The sequence below is a fragment of the Cupressus sempervirens genome, chromosome 3 (genome assembly GCF_028749045.1).
Source record: "Cupressus sempervirens isolate cs-2001-9-10 chromosome 3, ASM2874904v1, whole genome shotgun sequence".
NCBI lineage: Eukaryota > Viridiplantae > Streptophyta > Pinopsida > Cupressales > Cupressaceae > Cupressus > Cupressus sempervirens.
In genome coordinates this window covers 746,869,967-746,891,508 of record NC_143120.1, presented here as the reverse complement: position 1 = coordinate 746,891,508, position 21,542 = coordinate 746,869,967, and the positions used below count along the sequence as shown (strand labels likewise).

At 31.8% G+C, this 21,542-nt stretch overlaps 1 protein-coding gene across 2 annotated transcripts in view; it reads left to right on the top strand.

Moving 5' to 3' along the window:
* LOC149568977 (agamous-like MADS-box protein MADS1) overlaps window positions 1–21,542 on the top strand; it is a 70,962-nt gene that overhangs the window by 33,599 nt on the left and 15,821 nt on the right. For both annotated transcript variants that reach the window (XM_089817669.1, XM_089817671.1), the window contains exon 3: window positions 1,589–1,673. In XM_089817669.1, the coding sequence (XP_089673795.1) occupies window positions 1,589–1,673 (85 nt within the window). The remainder of the gene's footprint in view (window positions 1–1,588; window positions 1,674–21,542) is intronic.

Below are 21,542 nucleotides of genomic sequence, written 5' to 3'. Positions count from 1 at the left end.
ATAATACCATCCAATGTGTTGCAAGCTAGAAATTAAGTTCCTTTGTTTGATAATTATCATGCTCGATCTATATGTCTTATGTCTCTTGCCAAAGCACCATTACAAAGTGGGATCTCCTCAATATATTTGCAATTAGTGATTTGAGAGCTTTGTAAAACTTTGGACGTCTTTTCTTTGACTTTGCATTATACCCATTGTCTCTACCTTTCATTTCCTTTACTTTTATCAAGTGAAAGGTTAATAACCATGTCAAAAATACATTTTCTAGAAGTTTATCTTAACCCTTTTTTTTAAGATGAGAGATTAAGGTTAATGATCGGGTGGAAAATACATGTTTTAGAAATTTATCTTAACCTCTTTTTGATGGAGGGGTTACAATTTCAAAGTGAAACACATGTTTTGGACCCCAAACCTTAACCTTTTTAAAGGTTAAGAGGATAAGGTTAATGGTTTGAAATATGTGTTTTTAACCCCGAACCTTAACCTTTTTAAAGGTTAATGGTTAATGATTTGGTTGAAAATATGTATTTTGGTTCCTTCCATTAACCTGCGATAACTTTTGACTTAGGAACTGGATTCCAGAAATTCAAGTGTTGGATGGAGTTGGAGATGAAACAGGTGCATCAAGATGAGAAAATCATTAAAAATACAATTGATAATTGGTCCTTTCAAAGCTTGAAGTTTGATACATTCAAACTTATTTTGACTCAAAATAGAGACGGATTTTTCACAATTTGGCAGGCACAAGAACCATGGCAACAAAAATTTATAAATGAATAATAAATTTGATTAAATTAATTTAATTATTCAAAAAAAAATTTAATGTACTCATTATCTTTGTTAATGTAGATTGTTTATGTCATATAGATATTTTCAGTGTATACTGCTTGAATAAGAAAAAGCAAAATGTTTTATAGGATATTTCTAACCTTTTAATTGTATTTTATAAAAATAAATTAGAAATCTTATATTTACAATTTTGATAAAAGAATATTATTAAATTAATTTTATTTCTTATATAATATAATAGAAAAAATAGGTCGTAATATGTCGACAATGTAGTACATAAGAAAATCACGGCCATATTGGATTTCCATTAAAGCGTAAGCAGTAGAAAACAAGTATAGTGTTTTAATAGGATGAAATCAAAATCAGAACTGCCCACTTATCATTTACAACTCTCGAAAGTCTACACTTACAAGAACAAGAACAAATCTAATGTAAATAGTAGATTTATAGATAATATGTAATATGTATAATTACAGATGATCTTGATTTACTTTATATGGACAGAAGATGATTAAAGACAATGGATCTTAGGAGAAAATAAGTAGCACGTTACACAATCTGCAATCAGATAAGAACATTGATCAAAACTTATAAGAAAAAAACATTATATTGGAAATCGACTGTAATAAGTAAAAGTCCTTATCGATTCGAACGGTTTTAATTTTCTGTGCTAGTTCTGAATTTCATTATGATATATATTTGGAAAACAGTAGCATGGTATTTCATTTTACAGTTAATATTAATTGCTGAATTCTAGTTTTTCTGTATAGAACAGTGAAAGCAAATTTTGTGTGTGCAGCAATATGAGGAGAACCATTGAAAGGTTCAAGAGCTTATCCGCTCAAAACAATAATGGATTCCCAACTACAGAGACCACAACACAGGTTCTTCTTTCTAGTTTACAGTTCACTGCTCATTGATATTATTTTCTAGACTAAATATTATAAGAAGTATGAAATGGATCACTCAATCCTGCCACATTACACTTAGGACGGCAATGAAATTGGAGATTTCTGTTATAGAAACCTAAGTTCATCATATGGTTCACATGATTTGGTCTCAAAGATATTGCAGAACTCTTTATTATAAGTGGTGGTTTGCAAATTAAATTAGTGTGGCTGTATTGGATACTGCATGCTTATTTTTGGGGAGAGAAAAAAAAATCTAGTAAACAAGCAAAGTTTACAATGGAATTTTATGTGAGAATTGGTTATTCTTAAACATCACATTAAGCGAAGAATTAAGCTGGAAAAAAAGTAAACTTCAACTATTTAACACCTTTGGTTTAGGAATTAAGCTTAGTGTATGATGTTTAAGCCGTCTCGTAAGAATCTTTCATGATAGGAATTTGATGGATGAAAAATATAAGGATCCATACTCATGACAATAAATAGAGAACATAAAATAAATGAGACTTTGTATAAAGAAAGGATAAAATTTATACATACAACTTTAGATAAAGTTGGGTCCTGTTAATGAGAAACATGAGTAATAGATCATTATAGACCATTGTTGGATTATGAATAAGTTAGTCTACATATAGACTATAATAGTATATGAAACATACCATAATAAACTAAACTATTATGTTTTCCCTTCTTAGATTGCACCTACATATAGACTATATTAGTATATGAAACATACCATAATAAACTAAACTATTATGTTTTCCCTACTTAGATTGCACCTACATATAGACTATATTAGTATATGAAACATACCATAATAAACTAAACGATTATGTTTTCCATGGTTAGATTGCACCATGGTATGAGTATTTATTGATGTTTACTTACATTCTTTTCTCCCCTAATTTTAATAGCTTGGATAACATGTGCATTTCTATTGTTAACTTCTATTCCATTGACTTATAAATTATTGTCTCTTTCATCATCCCAAGTATATAAGTTCTTAAGTTACTTAAATAGGCGATCTCATAAAATATCTTAGCAGTTTTGCTTATGTGTGAGTATTGATAGTTCTTAAATATTATCAAATTATTTAATGATCTTTTATAATTTCTAACTTTTTGTTTTATCATTCTCATTCATAGAACATAAGTAAAATGAGAATCACTCTACTTCTTTTGAAAACTTAATTTCTCTCAACTCAGGTTCTAATTACTACAATAAGATAGTTTTAAAGTGGCTAAATAAATTTTATAGTGTATTCATTTAGAGGTGTATGATTCTTAGACTTGTAGCTATATAAATATACAACAAATATAATAGATTACCCAATTCTATTGAAATAGTTCATTTTACCCAATTCTATTCAAATAGTTCATTTTAAAAGGCTTACAAAAGAATGCTATTTTTAGACAAGGAAAAAATATAAATAAAAGAATCAACGTTGTTTTAGTTTTATTCATTCACTATGAAGGATTTGATTGATTAAAATTTTCTTATAATAAATTATGAAAATATTATACATTATCTTAAATATTAGAGATGCAAGATTCAAAGATTTCTTTTTTAGAATAAAATATCCACATAAGACTTCTATATTATGTAGATTTGTTGAATTTTATGCACAAATTCAAAATCCCAACCAAAATTATATGGATTCTTAGGGACTTTTATACAATATTTCTCAAAAACTCAAATTTTAAAAAGGAAACCTATGATATGTCATCACTATGGTAGAACATGATTACCTAGACAAACCCATTCTTCATGAACGTTTGATGAGGTTAATTTTTGAATTTATGATGGATCATTTAATGAAACATCCCCATCATCTACACCTATTAAAAGAAAAACTAAACTAATAATCCAAGCAGTAGTGAAGGTAGGGGAAAGTAATTGATGGTAGAACTGGGAAAAGTGAAAAGGAAAAAGAAGAGTGTGAATTATAAGGAAATTATGATAGATTTTGAAGGAGCTAGTGAAGAAAATGCCAATACTTTGGAAACAAGGGAGGATGGTGAGAGTGAATATTCTAGTGGGTCAGTTGAAAAATTGTTCAAAGTGCCTAGCACTTGTCCTTCCCAAAAAAATTTTCACTTAGAGAATGTGAAGGAAAGCTTGCAGAGGAAGGAGAAATTGAAAGGAAAAAATGTTGAGACTGGTGATGATGGGGAGGATTTTTTATAAAGAGACCCCATATTTCAATGCTTTTGAGGAAAATATGACTTGTAATGTGTTTATTGAATCAGAGAATTCCCCTCTCAAAGTGGTCCTTGAATATTTAGAGGATAAGAATGAGTGAAATAGAGAAAGGCAATTTCCTATTGCCAATACTATGTATGTGGATGAGGTCAATGTGAAATTTCTCAAGGATGACCTTATAGGTATTGATATTCAATTTCTTCTAGACATGTTCCAAAAGGAGAAATATATTTCTATGTACACATTCATATGAAGAAATGGGCCATTAATACCATAAAAAATCTCAATATTAATTATAGATCTCTCAATGGAAAAATTGAGTAAGTTGAGAACAAGCTGAATGAGGAGCCTATGATTGGTATTACTAGGAATCATTTGGAGATTAGATTACAAGGGTTGGTCAACGAAATTGACAACTTAGAAATAAATACCTCTACCATGGTCATCAATTACTAGAAGTTGTTGGAGGCTTCAATGGAGAGTATGAATAAACTTACAGCTAATGTGGGCCATTGGAGAAGAACTAATTAGTGAGTATTTGTTAACCAGTGACAAGACACTATTCCTACCATTGGTAAATCTATTGTTTAAACCATTGAAGATGACAATGTCTAGATTTCACAATGATAAATAGAAGAAAGTAATTTTATTTCACACCAACACTTTCAATTGTACATATGAGAATAGGGAAACTAAACTAAGGGGGAGTGCATCATATTTGTTGTTTGAATTATGTTGTTTTTCCATCAATACAAAAGAGAAAGATTGTTAAAATTATGATGGAAGATTCATGTAAAGAATAATGAATATTTATGGTTTTCATTTATGTAAAATATGAAAACTATTTAGATAAAAAATAAGTCTAAACATGATTGGTGAATGAATAAATATGATCAATGAAAGTAGAACAAAGATGGAAGATAATCAATGATTATAGAAGAGAAGTTGATAACATATAGAGAACTCTCATAATAGTTGAGGTAGAAATAGAATCATGAGATATGATCATGTATGTATAATATACATATGATTATCCTATCTTATAGTTACGACCATAGTCAAATTGGTTAACAAGTGAAAACATTTGGATTATTAAAATTGGAAAAGAAAGAAAAGAACATTTGAGTTCTTAGAGATAGTAAAAATAATTGAGATCATCAAAATGTGTAGTATGAGAAATCCTAGTGGTTGATGTAGTAATTAAGAGTGAAGGTCGTGATATTATTAGTTGTCATCAATGGGATTATTGAATTAGTATAAGGGAGTATTAAAGAAGTGCATTGAGAAAGGTGATAAATTTTTACTATATTAAGTAATGGAAAGGAAAGATCTTGTAAAAGATTAATATAATTATGAGAACAAATATTGGTACATCAAGGTATGTGAAATACTAAAGGTGTTCTAGTGTGAAGCTTAAGGTTTAAATGAATGGTCAAGATTAATAGGAAAAAGTTATACCTAACCAAATTTCTTTTAAATATGGTATGTCATAAGAAAAGGGGGTGAATAGAGAGATAAGAGAAGTTTAAAGTTTCTATCATGTTGTAGAGCAAAGAAAATCAGATAACAATGGTTGAAGTGAAGAAAGTGAATTAGATTTGACAAGTGGGTAGTGTAATACTTAGATTAGATATTTAGTTTTATCCTCATAATTACAATAGGAAAATCCATAAATTGGATGATAGACCTTGTGTACTTCTAACAAGGTACAAATCACTCTTAATAGGGTGAACCCTTAGAAAGGGTATTTGTAAGCTCCCAATAGAGAAAATTATTTTCTAATATATTGACATTGTTGATATCATCCTTAAAATGGTTTTCACACTCTAATAAGACTTTCCATGACACCAAAATAATTATGTTATGAGTGATGGCATTATGGTGGTTTGATATTGTTTTCTTTTGTTTACTGGCTTTGATTAAATGTTTTACAATACAAGGAAGTTAATATTTTATTTTAGCTGATCAGTGGTTGAAATTTTGCATTGCATGTTAGTACAAATTTACCTCCCCCTACCCCTTATACCTAGGAATGCTAACAACCTATTTAAGAATCAACCTTGAAATTGAATCAACAAATGCTTGAAAATGGGAAGTTCACATTTTTTGTAGTGTAGATGCCAGACAAAATGTAATATCTTCACAACCCTTTTTTTTTCAATTTATTATACAGTTGACTTGAAATTATCTTTAGATTGTCTTAAATATTGATCTAGGATAGGAAGCGTATCCAAATTCCTTCACTGGAAACTACATCTAGAATTCAATCCTTATCTTCCATGCTTGAATCATTATCCTTGCTTTTAGAGCACTAGATATCTTCAATTCATGAACTTGGATTTATTGATTACTTGATAAGTGGTTGATTGATTATATATTCTTATGGATATTTCTTAAAATAGTTAGGATTAACCTTAGACAAAAATAATAGTTACATGCAAATATAACCAATATCAAAAAATAATAGATCGCACATAAGAGAACACAAGACACCAAGATTTAATGTGGTTCACCCAATCCGTGGGCTACGTCTACCAACAAAAAGTCCAATATTATTATTATCCAATGATTACAACCTAATTACAATCTATAATCCCTTACAACTCAATACTATTGCAAGAACCAATTTTTGAACCAATTTTTGCATCACACACTATAAAAATCCCTAACCCTAAGCCTTTTTATACAAGCTTTTTGTCACTTACAAAATTAGGGCTAGACTAATAGAAAAATAGTAGCCAATGCCTTTTACAATATAAGGTCATTTTTGGCTTCTAGGGTGCTGCCCCCAAAAACCCCCGCAGGGGCGTTGCCCCTCAACCTCACCTTGTACTATGATAGGGAGTGCACTTGGGGCACTGCACCGTGACCCTATCTTGGGGGCACTTCCCCAAAACCCCCGTAGAAATAATATGGGGAGAAAAAATGCATCAAATAAACCTCTAAATCTGATTAGGCTCCACATCACAACAAAAATGTGGGAGGGTAACCTTTATTTTGTTCATCACCCAACCCAATTGGAGTTTGAAACTTGAAAAGAGTTAACTAAGACTAAAAGCTTGATAAAATCTAGAAGGAATTTATAATTCTATTTTTCCCATAAGATACAAGGTATGGGAAAGATTTCTAGTTATGGGGAAAATTAGACTCATTGTATACCAATAAAATTCCCCTATATCAATAATTTAAAGCTCAATTCAAATTGGGAGTCAATCTAGATATTAAGATTTTAAAACTATACTTAAAGTTGGTGCTAAACATCCAACAAAACAAAAGGTCACCCATTCTTAAATAGGGTCAATGTTTGCAGGAGGAAAAAACTAAGAAGAAATAATTATAGCAATATGTCTAAAATTAAGTTATTTTTCATAGAAATAAAATTGTGAGAGAAGAAAAGTTTGAAGAAATATTAATAGAGGTATGTCTAAAATTAAGTGATTTCATAGAAAAAAAATCACAAGAGAAGAAAAGTTTAAGTATATGCAAGCACTATACTAAGGTTTTTCATGTTGTGAAAATATTTTTAGATTTATTTTTTGTATTTTTTTGTTGGCATATTGTGATTGTCATAGGATTTTATAGGGTTTTATAATGGCTCCGGCCAATATTGACCTAATAGTTGGTACTAGTGCTACAGTTTCTATGACAAATGCTCATGATGCCTCCTCTGAGAAAACACCCTCACAAGTTTATCCTGAAAGTATTTCATGAGGTAAGCCATTTCCTAATATTGTTCTTGATATTCAAGAGTTTGATAATGTGAGTGATTGGCTTGAAAATAATACTTTAATGTGGTAATTTTTGGTTTGAACTCCACCTAAGATGATTGGGTTGCAAAAGCCTAGACTACTCATGGAGTTTGGCTTGATGGAACTCAAACCCTTACAAAGGTATTTTTTTTCTTTATGTCTCAAACCCTACCCAAAAAATGCAGTGTTAAATTGTGGACCCTAGATAGTTAGGTCTTATATATTAGTTTTCTAGTATTGGTCTCAATAATTTATAGTCCATGATGACAAGAAACTACGAGTACCAATTTGGGTTGACCTTCTAGGTCTTCCCCTTCCATTTTGGTCATTCATACAAATCATTGCACAAACCCTTGGTAATGTGGTGTGCATGAAACATGACTGATTTTTTAATGCTCACCCCTAATTGAGGGTTTCTTTTGAGGTTGACCTTTTATGAAACCTTAAAGAAATGGTTGATAGTGAAGTTGGAGCCCACACCTTTACCTTGAATGTGCTATTCATTAACCTTCTTAACACCTATTATAGGTGTCAATCAACTTAGTATAAAATCAAGGACTACCTCATAAATATTCCTCACATGAAATATCATCTTAATGATGGTCCTTCCAATCCTATAGAGGGTTTAATAAAAAAGATTAATGAATTTTTTTGGTGTGAAAAGGAAAAAATGCCTTGGCTACTAAGAAAACTTTAATGTCTATGGCTCATTCATCAATGAAAGTCACTATTATGGCTCATGTTATGGCTCTTATTACTTTGGTGGTTCCACTTCTATTACCAATTATTCTGAAACCTATTTCCTATGGATGGAAGGTATGTGCAAGTATTTCTTAGCCCTCTTTGGTTTATACTATGTAGGAGGCTTCCATAATGGTGTCTTAATCTTTGCAATAATCTCGTAGCACATATGGCCATGCTAAGATTTTATATGGTAGCATGGAGAAGAAGAGAGTCATCTACAGAGGAGATTCTCCTCCTAGCTTCAAAACTAGATTAGATTTATTCAGTAATATCCTCTCCTTTTTTGGGGATGAAGATGACGTGTACAAAGTTTTATCAATAATTATCTCTCCTAGAATGTTAGAGGTATCACTAACCTCCCCAAAAAAAAAAATTTTAAGATACTAGATGCAGACTTGGTAACCTAGATGTTCTCTCTCTCTCTATAAGTTAAATTTTTTGATTTTATGATAATGTTCCTTGCCATGTTATTTGACATAATCTAGCTATGTTCTCTTCACAATATGAAGCTAGCCAAGCTAGTGTAGTTACTCTTCTTTCACCTATTTTAATTTCTTCTATTATTTCACTTGGTTCAAACCCCATGGAGAAATTTTTTTAGATTTTGTTATCATTCAATAATCATTCTTTTGGCATAGTTAATATTTATGCTCCCAAAGTGTTGTTGAAAGATCACATTTGTGGCGTTGGGTGTTGGATCAGCTATAACCAACCACCTGGGTTATGTATGGGGATATCAAAATAGTTGAGATGGATTTCAAAAATATGGGGTTTTGATATTTATATGGAAAACTAGAGAAGGATAAGCTTAGTACACATACATAATAAATTGGGTCTTTTTCATCCCAATGCCAATTGTTGTCATTCTGTTGGGGTTTGGATCACTTTGTCCAATTTTAGTGTTGAATCTAACAAGATATTTAAGTGGCTTGATTTTTCCATGATTACTCGTAAATATTTTTTCTCTTTCTCTAAAGATCTACAATTAAGTGTCTTTATTTTGATTGATGTGATTTTGTTAGATCACTATCCCATTCTCTTTACTATTAAATGGAAAATATCTAAGAGGTGTCCTTCTAAAATGCAATTTTTCTTACCATGTCACTTCTTAGTCATGAAATCATTCAAAATCATATATTGCATGTCTAGAATTTGGAGCCTAGGCACAACAATGACTCTAGTTAGATTCAATGGTGGAATAATGCCATAACAAATATGATGAGGTTTCTTTGCATTTATGAAAGACAACTTGTGACATGTACTATTGAGGCTCATATGACACAATTACCAAAGATCTATCTACATTTCTTTTAAGGCTTTGGTCATGAATATGTTTGATATAGACCTACAACTTTCACTTACTAATCTCCATTTCAAGAAATAATTTTTAGACAATTATGCTGCCATGGGAGCTATTACTGACTTGATGTGAAAGACCAAGCTTTCCATACCTCTACTAGTATTAAGAGGATCAAGGAAGGTCAAGAGATTCTTTCTCAACCTTTTGAAAATATTTAAGCTTTTTTCCAACATTATCAAAAGGGACCAAGCTTTTTGTGAGAAAATATTCACCATCAATGACCTTAGCTTGAAGACTTCTTCTCCATGGAAAATAACAAGGATCCTTGGTGTGATGGATTTTTGTGTGAATTTTTCAAAGCCTTTTTGTATTATATTGTTCATAACTTGTAAATGGTCTACCTAGAAGCCTTTCATTCCAAATATCTTGGGATTTTATCAATAAAGGAAATATTAAATTCATACCTAAAGATTGAAATACCAAAAGGTATTTTTAATTGGAGACCACTGATAGTGCTTAATATCCCTAACATGATTATGTCTAAATCCTTGGCTCTCAAAATACATCACATCATGTCTCTAACTGTGCACCCTCAAAAGACTAGATTCAAAAAGTCTTGACATATTCTAGACAATATTATTGCAGTTTGGTAAGGAATGAAGTGATCCAAGAAGTCAAAGCAGTAAGTTGTCTTCCTTAAGCTTGAATTTCCCAAGGCTTATGATTATATTGAATGGCCCTTAATTCTTGAAATACTTCAAGCCCTTGAATTCATTCCCACCTTTATCTAGTTAGTTCAGATTCTTTTTAGTGATGCATCTTCTAGTATTACCATTAATTGCAAATAGTATGAGTCTTTTTCCATATAGACTCATGTGTCCATATTTGTTGCTCTAATGTGAATGGACGTAACTTGAGTGGCCTTCTTTCCCACAAATATTAATGAAACTAGCCATTATAGCTAAATGTCAATCCTTACAATATCGATCCTTCAAACAAAATTAATCAAAATTCACCATAATCCTAAATATCAACAACCAAAACCAGAGACCAAAGACTATACCTTCAAATAAGATGGCTTTATTTTCCAAATAAGAGATGTTAGTATATATAAAGTTAAAAGAATCTTGATAAAAAATTTGAAATCTTAATAAGAGATTTTAGTTGTATTGTTCTCCACTTAGTGTCCACTGAGTACTCATATTTGGGAGCATGTATCAATATCTACTATCCATTTGAGAGGTTTGGGTATGAGTATCTAGATAGGCTAATCTCCCACAAACAAGTACCAAAGACAAAACAAAGTCAATTTTATTTTTTTTCCAAATTCACAAATAATATAGCGATTTTTTTCCAATTTTTTTTTTGTTTTTTACTACAAACTATGGAGATCATGAAGATCAAATGCTGAAAATTTCAAAAAAATCCATAATAGTTTCGATCTTTTGAAAATTGGTCAACTATACATTTTTGTGGAAGACAGCCATGTCCATGAGTACCAAGGAAACTATGACTTTTCTTTATCTATATATAACATAGCTTTTATGTGTTGTTGAGATGGTTTATATATAGCACCCTAAATTGTAAGCAGTATAACTTTGATCCTTAGCTGAACTTCATTCTAGTGTTGAAGATTTTTCTTTTCACTATTTAATTTATTAATAGATACTATTTGTTAACAAATAAGTCTTTACTATTAAATTAAAATATTAAAGTATATATTTACAAAAAAAAGGACTTAGGGATACATGATCACTATGTAGGAATCACATTGCGATAGGTTGAAAGGCTACACAACTATTCATTAAAAGTAAAACCCACCTAGGCTTCATGTGTCTAATTGAATTCTACCTTTTAATATGGACACATGAGTTTGAGGTATGGAAGTAAGGGTTTTGGGGCACATTGAGCTCAAGGGTGAGGTTCGTTTGGGCTTAAAGTGCACAAAAAAGGTGACCCCCAGATTTAGTACAAAAATAATCTAAAAAATCAAACCCTCTAAAAGAAAAAAAGAAAAAAAAAAAAAGATTTGAAAGCCAAGACAAACCTATCATAAATAGAATAGGGGAATGAAGATTTGTGGCTCTGATACCATGTTGAAGTTGATGAAATATTAACCCCACAGCCCCCAAGAATCACTTTCATAGAAACACCTATTGTAAAAAGAAAGAAGCAAAAGCTATGGAGGCTTGAATTCCTAGATCCAAAGATGAGACATTCTCGATGAGTGAAAAATAGATTTCTATTCTCAAAAGTGAATCAATGAATTATAAAGAGAGATCATCCTTATAGAGGAGATCAAAACCCTAACATGAGTCTAACCTAGGTTGCATGATAATAACTAATAAAGAATTAATTATTATATGCCCAAAGTTTAGCTTAAGTAAACTAGAGATAATAAGTGACTTAATAATTAAATCAATATGATTTAATTAATAAGAAAAAACTTTATTACTCTAAAAAATACTTTATTAAGTTTAATAAACTCAAAGGGATTTAGATAATTCTAAAATGGATCTACATGATCAGTTCTTTTGGTTGGGAGATCAATTGGTAAAGTTTAAAAAGTAGTTAATTCATGGTGTTTCTAGATTCATTTCTATCAAAGAAGAATTAGTGTTAAAGTCTACTAAACCAAAATTCGTAAAGGAATTAATAAAATCTACATTGGATAGAAGGGAAATGAGTTTGAATGACATTATTCAGCAATATGTCAAGTGAGAATCAATGATTCTTGGTTTTAAGTTTTTATCGAAACAAAAAACTTTACTCAATTTCATCTATCATAATACACATAGATTATTGTATGTTTAAAGAAGACAATTAGTTTGATAGTTGTGAATTATAAGGAAATAAATATCAAAAAAAAATTATAAGATTATGAGAGATATATCACAACTATTCATCTTAGGTTCCCTCAATGTTCATATATTTATCCATCTAATGAAACTTATGCTTTGTATAACATTACAAAAGGATAGCCCTGTAACACTTCAAATTTCACAATTTTAATAGATGCAAGATAAGGATCAAATTGATGTATTGATCTCAGGCTAGTTTAAAATGTTTCAAAAGAGGATGAAGAAAAGCTAAAGGATACCAAAGAATATAATGGAAAAAGTATGCTAATATAGTATGCTTTATGGTGAAAATATATCAATATTTCATGGAGGTGGTTAAAAAAAAGGAAAATATGAATAAAATAAATGAGATATGAAGTAATCCCAACTCTTGTTGTGAAGTATGTTAATGAAATTCTAAAGATCCCAGCTAATACAAATTCTAAAAGGTTCAACACTTTTTAAGAGAAGTATGTACAAGTTTTGTCTAAGTTGACAAAGAATGTGACAAACAAAAAAGAGACTTGATGGTTGGAAAGGTTAAATAAAACAAAGGAATTAGTAAGAAGGAAATTACTAAAGAAAGGAAGAGATAAGGTAAGCTAGAAACTATTACTATTAATGTAGACAAGGATCTATCCACTACTTTACCTATTCTTGTACTAAGGGAAACTAAGAGTTTTGTTTGTGGCACATCTTCACCTCAAGTAAAGAAGACCACTTCTTCACCAAAGGTTGAGAATGTCAAATAAGAACCAGTGAGAAGAAGGAAAAATTAGAAGATCAATTGATATCTAAGAGTAAGTAAATGGATAATAACAATTATTCTACATAATTAGACAAATCTAAGAAGAAGGTTAAGGTTGAAGGTGCTACAATAGAAAAAGTTGTAGCTAATAAGTCAATGTGTATAGGTAAGGAAAAATTATATTGATAAGATACTTAATAAGGTTGTTAAACATGATAAATTAGTTTTTAAGGAAACATTATTAGTTATTGAACGAGGAAAAAATAAGAAAATTAGAAAAAGGAGTAATAGATCAAATGATTAATCTTAGTAGCATTTTAATATCCAGATACAAGATCAATTACCTAAACACTTGTATAATTTAGTGGAAGACAAAACATGATTTCTTTGGAAAAAGATTAGTTGAAGATTCAAGAAGAATAAATAGTTGTGATGCTCTTGGTAATGAGAAGAGGAACATCCTATTAGAGGAAGATGAGATAAGATTTATTCCTAAAAGGAGAATTAATCTTTGAAATAGTGGAAGGATAAAAACACATTTATGAGATAGATAATGTTATTAAAAGGATTCTCATGGATGTGAGACTATTTTCCTCTAAGAAGAAAGATCCTAGAACCAAGAGGAAGGAAGATTAAATGTTGAGATGATCAATTCTTTTGTATAGGAAAAGAACTGAGTGTCTTAATTTAAAAGGAGTCCCCATATTCATTGATGCACAAGAAGATATTAGGTTTTAGAAAGAAGATATTCAACAATTGAAGATGAACCAAAGAAGGAGGCTGATGTACATAATGTAGATGTGATGGACACTTAGGTCACCTAAGAAGCAGAGGCAAGAATAGATGATCTTTTGGATGTGAAAGTTCATAAGGAAATAAATACGTTATATAATCAGGCGAAGTCTATTGAGATACCTCTAGAGAAACCAAATAAGATTGATCATACTCACACTAAAAAAATATGTAGGAGCATCTAGTGGTGTAAGGGCAACACTGTATCACCCAAATATATGCTTCGTTTTGGTTTCTATTTAATGTGTTTATATTTAAGGACACCCATTTGGGCCAAAAAGAGATTCCAACTCTCAGAGTTCCACAATTGATTTTTTGGGTTAGTGTTTTTTAGCTCCTCAAGATACATGACAATGTAGAAAATGGGTTATTTTGTAACTCAGCCATAATTATAATGATTTATAGGTTTTAAGTTGGAGGGATAATTTTAATTTTAATTAAAAGTATTCTAGAAAAAGAATCAGGTCAAAAGGCTTTACGATTTGAAAGTTATTGTAGTTTTAAGTTGCTTGGAGACCCCCAAGAATACTTCAAAGTCAGATTTGAGGCACTAAATAGCCTCATACAAGCCCAAAAATATGGGGGACAAGAAAATATGGTTCATGAGGCTATAGAATGCTTGGATATTTTTTTGAAAACTGTAAATGGTTTGTCAATCGTAGTCCCAGATCAAAAGTTATGCCTCCCAGAAGTTGGACTACCATTTCTAGATTCTTCTAATTTTGCATCAACTTTTGACATGTCTTCTAGAACCTCCTACTTTGAGGGTGGATGCAAAATGGATTATTCCAAAATGTATTCCTAACCCTAAACCTAATTAGAGTTACTTAAGGTCATTTCTTGCATTGTAAAGTCAATTTTTTTGGAGTTTGGGAGAAGGTACTATAAGAGGGGTTTTTCTCTAGAATTTGATAACATTGTAAACCCATAGGTCATGTCATCAATTGATAGCATAGTGGGAGTTCTTGAGAGTGTAGATAAAGCATCAACTGCAAGGTAGTTTTCACTAGGAATATGTGGTTGTGAATTTTGAGATAGTGAGATGTTTCCCCTGAGGTTAGAGCCCTCTAGAGATAAGTTTAGGCATTGTGAGAGAATATTTGTAGAGGGATGAATCTTTCCATAAGGGATGAAAGGGATGAAAGTGAGGAGGAAAATAAAGAAGGAAATGTTGTGTAGGGAGGAGAAGAAGAAGTTCTTAACTAGGAGGAGGAGAATATTTTTAGAGCCATTTCCAAGATGGAAAAAATACCTAAACTTGAGGTCGGTATGTTTTTGAGAAGTCTAAACCCAAGTGAGTTGATCTACTAGATCAATGAGTTGGAGGAATATTTTGAGTATGAGGATATTAAGGACCCTAATAGGGTTAAGTTTTCAAAGGCCTAACAAAGGGCCATGCCAAAATATGGTGGCAAGATATTTAGTTAGAAAGGAGTAGAAGAGGGAAAGAGAAAATCATAAGATGGGATCACATGGTGGACAAACTAAAGAAGCAGTTCATTCTTGTTGACTATGAGCTTGATTGTTTGTGAAGATGCAATAAATATAAAGAAAGTAGGAAAAACTATACAGGAATATACAAAGGAGTTTTATTGAGTCCTTATTAGGATGGGGTATGTGGAAGAAAACAAGGAGAAGGTTGCCAACTACCTTAATAGGTTAAGACATAGCATTCAATCTGGTTAGAATGACCAACATTGAAGAGGCATACCAATTTGCCTTGCAAGTTGAGGAAGAGATAAAAAAAATCTTGATGGAAAGAAAAGAGGGCATAGTCAAGGAGGAAAGGGTAGTGGTAGTTCTTTTGGAGGCTAAAATGAGGATTAGAAGAAAAATTAAGATGCGGGTACTAAATAAAACCAAAAGAATGAGAGTCTCAACCACTCCCATGATCAAAACTTTGGAGACCAAAGAGGAAGAGGTAGATGATGTGAACAAGGTTTGGAATAGGAGTCTTTTGTGGTACATTTTATCACTACAATGAAGAAGGTCATTGAGCCTATGAGTGCCCTCAATGCCAAGGAAGTATAAATATGAGAGCTTATGGTCAAGAAATAGTTGCTCATGTGGATGATGATGCTAAGTCATCACATTTAGAGGATGCAAAAAGTGGAGAGGTTTCAATTAATGAAATAATCTTGATAAGCATTGAGACTAAATCTAGACAAAGGAGTGTGTTTCATACTATGTGTAAGTGTGATGGTAAATGTTGTGATGTGATTATTGATGGTGGGAGCACTGACAACTTGGTGTCAGAGGTGATGATCTCAAAGATAAATCATTTGAGATGGAGAAATACCCCATTCATATTGGATTTCTTGGGTGTAAGATGATAATAAGGTCATGATTAGTGAAAAATATTTTATAAAAATTGAGATTGGGAGTTACCATGACTAGGTTCTTTTTGACATAATCTTGATGGATGCATGTCATTTTTTATTAGGAAGGTTGTGGCAATATGATAGGCATGCTATACATGATGATCATGCAAACACCTATTCTATGAAAAAGGATGGAGTTTGTCACAAGTTGAAGCCCTTCATAAATGAGGATGAAAGGTATGTAGTTCTAGGGTATGTTTTGTTGATGGAAGAAAATTTCTAGATGGCATGAAACATCAGCATATGTGTTATGCCTTAATTCCTAAAAAGGATAAAGAAGGTAGTACTGAAGTTCTAATTGAAGTTTTGGGTCTATTTAGTGAGTATGGAGATATCATATTTGATAATGGCCTAGAAAGGTTGCCACCAATAAGGTAGATCAATCATAAAATAGATTTAGTCCCTATAGCTAGTTTTCTTAACAAGGTTTCGCATAGGATGACTCCTACTAAGACTAAGGAGTTGAACAAAGAAGTTTAGAAGCTATTAAGGAAAGGTCTAACTCAAGAGAGCCTAAGTTCATGTTTAGAACCTATAGTACTAGCACCAAAGAAGGATGGAGAGTGGAGGATGTGTAAAGACTCTCAGACTATAAACAAGATAACCATCAAGTACCTATTTCCTTTGCCGAGGATGGATGATCTTATGGACTACTTGAGTGGAGCTTAGTACTTCAAAAAGATAGATCTCAAGAGTGGTTATCACAAGATATGGATAAGAGAGGGAGATGAGTAGAAGACTACACTCAAGACCAAGGAGGGTCTATATGAGTGGTTAGTTATTCCCTTTGGATTTACCAATGCACTAAGCACCTTCATGTGACTTATGAATGAGGTACTGAAGAAACTTTTGGGAAAAAATTTATTGTCTATTTGGATGATATTTTGATTTTTAGTAAGTCTCTTAATGAACATTTTTTGTGCATTTCTAGTGTCATTGAGAGGTCGAGGGAAGAGAAATTGTTGATAAATTTGAAGAGGTGTACCTTTTTTAGAAAGGAGTTTTTCCATTTGGGGTTTGTTGTATCAATTGAAAGTCTTAAAATGGACCTAGAGAAGGTGAAGGTCATCATGGAATGGCCTACTCCAAGTTCTTCCACTAAGCTGAGGCCATTCCATGGTCAAATAACTAGTTTCTATGGGAATTTCAGTAGGAATTTTGGGAGTATATGTGTACCCCTAACTAAAACAATGAGAGGGGATAGAAAAGAGTTCAAGTGGACTATAGGAACTACAAGGAGTTTTGAGTTGTTGAAGAAGAAGGTGATAGAGATAATTGCATTGGCACTTCCTAATTTAAAAAATATATTCCAAGTAGACTATGATGCTAGTGGTAGTGCTATTGGGGCTATGTTGAGCCAAGAAGGTAAGCCTATTGCCTATCTTAGTAAAAAATTGAATGATGCAAAGAAGAATTATTATGTTTATGATTAGGCCTTAAATAATTGAGGTATTATTTGCTGCCAAAATAACTTGTCTTATTATAAATCATTAGGAATTTTACTACCTAAGTAGCCAATGTAAATTGAATTAGAGACATTTGAAATGGGTAGAGTTATTACAAAGGTATAAGTTTTTATTGAAACATAGAAATGGAAGATTTAATAGGGTTGAAAATGCATTAAGTAGGAGATAATTTTTGTTGATAGAAATGCAAGTTAAAGTAGTTGGGTTTGATGAACTCAAGAATTTGTACCCTGAGGATCCTCACTTTGCATAGGCTCGAAAGACTTGTAAAGAACTTGTTACACTAGATAGGACTAGATGGTTGGATTAAAAGATCCAAGCTGGTATGTTGTTGTCAAATTTGTATTCCAAGGAGTTTCATGAGGGATAACTTGATCAAGGAGAAACATAGTAGAGGGATGACAGGACACGTCTATCAGGATAAGACCATTTCCATTATTAGTGAACATTATTTATGGCCTCAATTGTTATAGGATGTGAAGAAGTTTATGTAGATTTGTCAAGTATATTAGACAATGAAAGGGGTTCGTCAGAATATGAGACTATTAGTCACTGCTCATTCCATCAAAGCCATGGGAGGACATAAGTATGGTTGTTTTTCTTGGGTTGCCAAGCACACATAGGAGTAATGAATTAGTATTTGTGGTGATTAATAGGATATCCATGATGGCACATTTTATTCCATGCTACAAGACTCATGATGACATTCATATTGCAAATTTTTTTTTCAAATAGATGGTGAGGCTACTTGGTCTCCCAAAAACTATTGTTTCTGATAGAGATACTAAATTTGTTGAGTATTTCTTGAGGACATTATGGAAGAAGTTGAAGACAGAATTAAATTTTAGTTTGACACATCATCCTCAAACTATTGACAAACAAAAGTGGTGAATAGAAGTCTAGGCAATTTTTTGAGGTGTTTAGTAGGAGATAAGCCCAAGTGATGGGTTTTTATTCTACATGAAGCAAAATTTTCTTAGAATTTTGTGCATTAGAGTACTTGTAGATCACCATTCCAAAATGTGTATGGAAGTAGTCTAAGGGATACACCAGAGTTGGGGAAGATAGAGCAAGGAGAGAGGACTAGTAGGGAGATAGATGACTTTGCTAAACATGTCAAGAACCCACATAAGGAAGTATCTGCACATATTACCAAGATGAACCTACACTATAAGGCTAGAGAAGATCAAAAGAGGAGACATAAGGAGTTCCAAGTTGCGGACCTATTTATGGTTTATTTAAGGAGCAAATGATTTCCAGTGGGCACCTACAATAAGCTAAAGATGAAGAAAGTTGGTGCCTGTAATATTTTGAAGAAGCATGATTCAAGAAATGCATGTGAAGTGGAGTTGCCAGATGGGATCCATATTCTCTTGTTTAAAATATTGAACACTTAATAGAATCTCATGAAGATGGTGTAGAGGAGGAGAGGAGTTGATATTGGATCCATGTCCCATTCCTACTTTCGAGAAGGAGGAGATTGAAGAAATTTTGGATAGTCATCTAGGCCAGAGTACCAGAAATATCTACTATGAGGACCATCTAGTGAAGTGGAAGAGATGACCACTAGACTATTCAACCTAGTTATCCAATATGAAGGTTTCCCATTTGATTTTTCCTTTTTCAGCTATAAAGTGACAAGGTCACTTTAAATTTAGCCTGGGTGTGTCATGTAGGAGTATCCCATGGTGTAAGGGCAATCCTGTATCACCCAAAAATATACTTATACTTAGTTTCTATTTAATGTGTTCATATTTTTGGAGACCCATTTGGGCCAAATAAAGATTACAACTCTCATAGTTCCACTATTTTTTCTTAGTTGGTGTTTTCTAGCACCTTGGGATATGTGCTAGTGTAAAAAATATGTTATTTTATAATCGAGTCATAATTATAATGAGTTAGAGGGTGTAACCTAGAGGGATGAATATATTTTTAATTTAAAGAATTCTAGAAAAATAATCAAGTCAAAATGATGTATGGTAAATGAAAGTTATGACAATTTTAAGTTTCTTGGAGACTCCTAAGAATGCATCAAAGTCATATTTGAGGCACTAAATAGCCTCATATAGGCCTAAAAAATGGGGGACAATAAAAAATGTTCCATATGGATATAGTGTGCTTGGAGAGCTTTCCAAAAATGTAAATAATTCATCAATCAAAATCTTAGATCAAAAGTTATGCCTATGAGAAGTTGGGCTACAATTTCTGAATTCTTCTAATTTTGCACTTATTTTGACGTGTCTTCTAGAACCTTCTTCTTTGATGGTGGATGCCAAATGAAATATTCTAAAATTCATTCCTAACCCTAAGCCTAATTCGGGTTACTTAAGGTCATTTCTTGCATTGTAAAGACATTTTTGTGGATTTTGGGAGAAGGTACTATGAGAAGGATTTTTCTCTAGAAATTTGATAATATTGTAAGCACATAGGGCATGTAGTTGTGTATATTTTAACTATACACTAAATGTAATAGCATATCATTTCTATTAATAAGATTCTCCTTTTCTTAATGTGTTCATTTTTTCTTGGGTTGTTCCCTCATCAAAAAAGGTACTTCTTCTAGTGGATTTGGGAATAAATTCATGATTTGAGATACTAATGAGGTAGTGCAATAAATTGAATAAGTCATGATTATTTTTACTAAGTAATATATGATTTCATACCGAAGGATGGTGAAGGTGGGAATCAAAAGGACACTAGTAAGTATGAATTATTAGATTAAAAAAATACGTCATTCTAGGCAACTGATGAGGAATGTAATATATTTATTGAAAGAAAGCCTATTACATTGGAAATGCAAGAATAAGATGATAATAATGAGAAAGAAATACTTTTAAAAATGTTCCTATCATCCATATATAAATGATATTTTTGGAGGTATGTTACTAATCAAAAGGAGGATACCAATACATGAATTATTGATCATGATATTGAAGGCATTGATTAGTTTAAAGGAATAAAGAATCAATCAAAAGTAATAGATTTTGATAGTATAAAAGATGATGAAGACAAGTTAAAAGATAAAAGTATTTAGTTAAACATATACACATGATTTAAAGGATGAAATAGTGAAAGCAACATACATTTCAAAGGTAGTGAAAGGATTAATGGATGATGAGAAGTTAGATATAGAAGATAGGAGATATTAAAAGGTAGAATTCAATTAGAGACATGAAGCCTACGTCTCATTTATCCTAAGTAGGCTTCTTTCCCACAAATATTAATGACACTAGCCATTACAGCTAAATTTCAATCCTTACAATATCGATCCTTCAAAAAAAATTAATCAAAATTCACCATAATCCTAAATATCAACAACCAAAACCACTATAAAAATACTACTTTTAAACCTTAAAGTCTCCTAGCTAGAAACAATATTGGTGCAATCAAGGTCCATGCCTTGAAAACCAACTTGTACATCATACTTTTGAAAGAAACATGACAAAAAAAAACAAAAAAACCTATTGATGAATGGATTGTTCTGGGAGCAAAGCACTTAGGGTTTCTAGAGTTGGCAACTCAAGAAATGGAGATAGAGATGGGGAATCGAAAGAGGATGATCCATATGGGGGAAGAGGTTTGTTAGGGCTTACCACCCTTGGGTGGATTGCATCCAATATTAA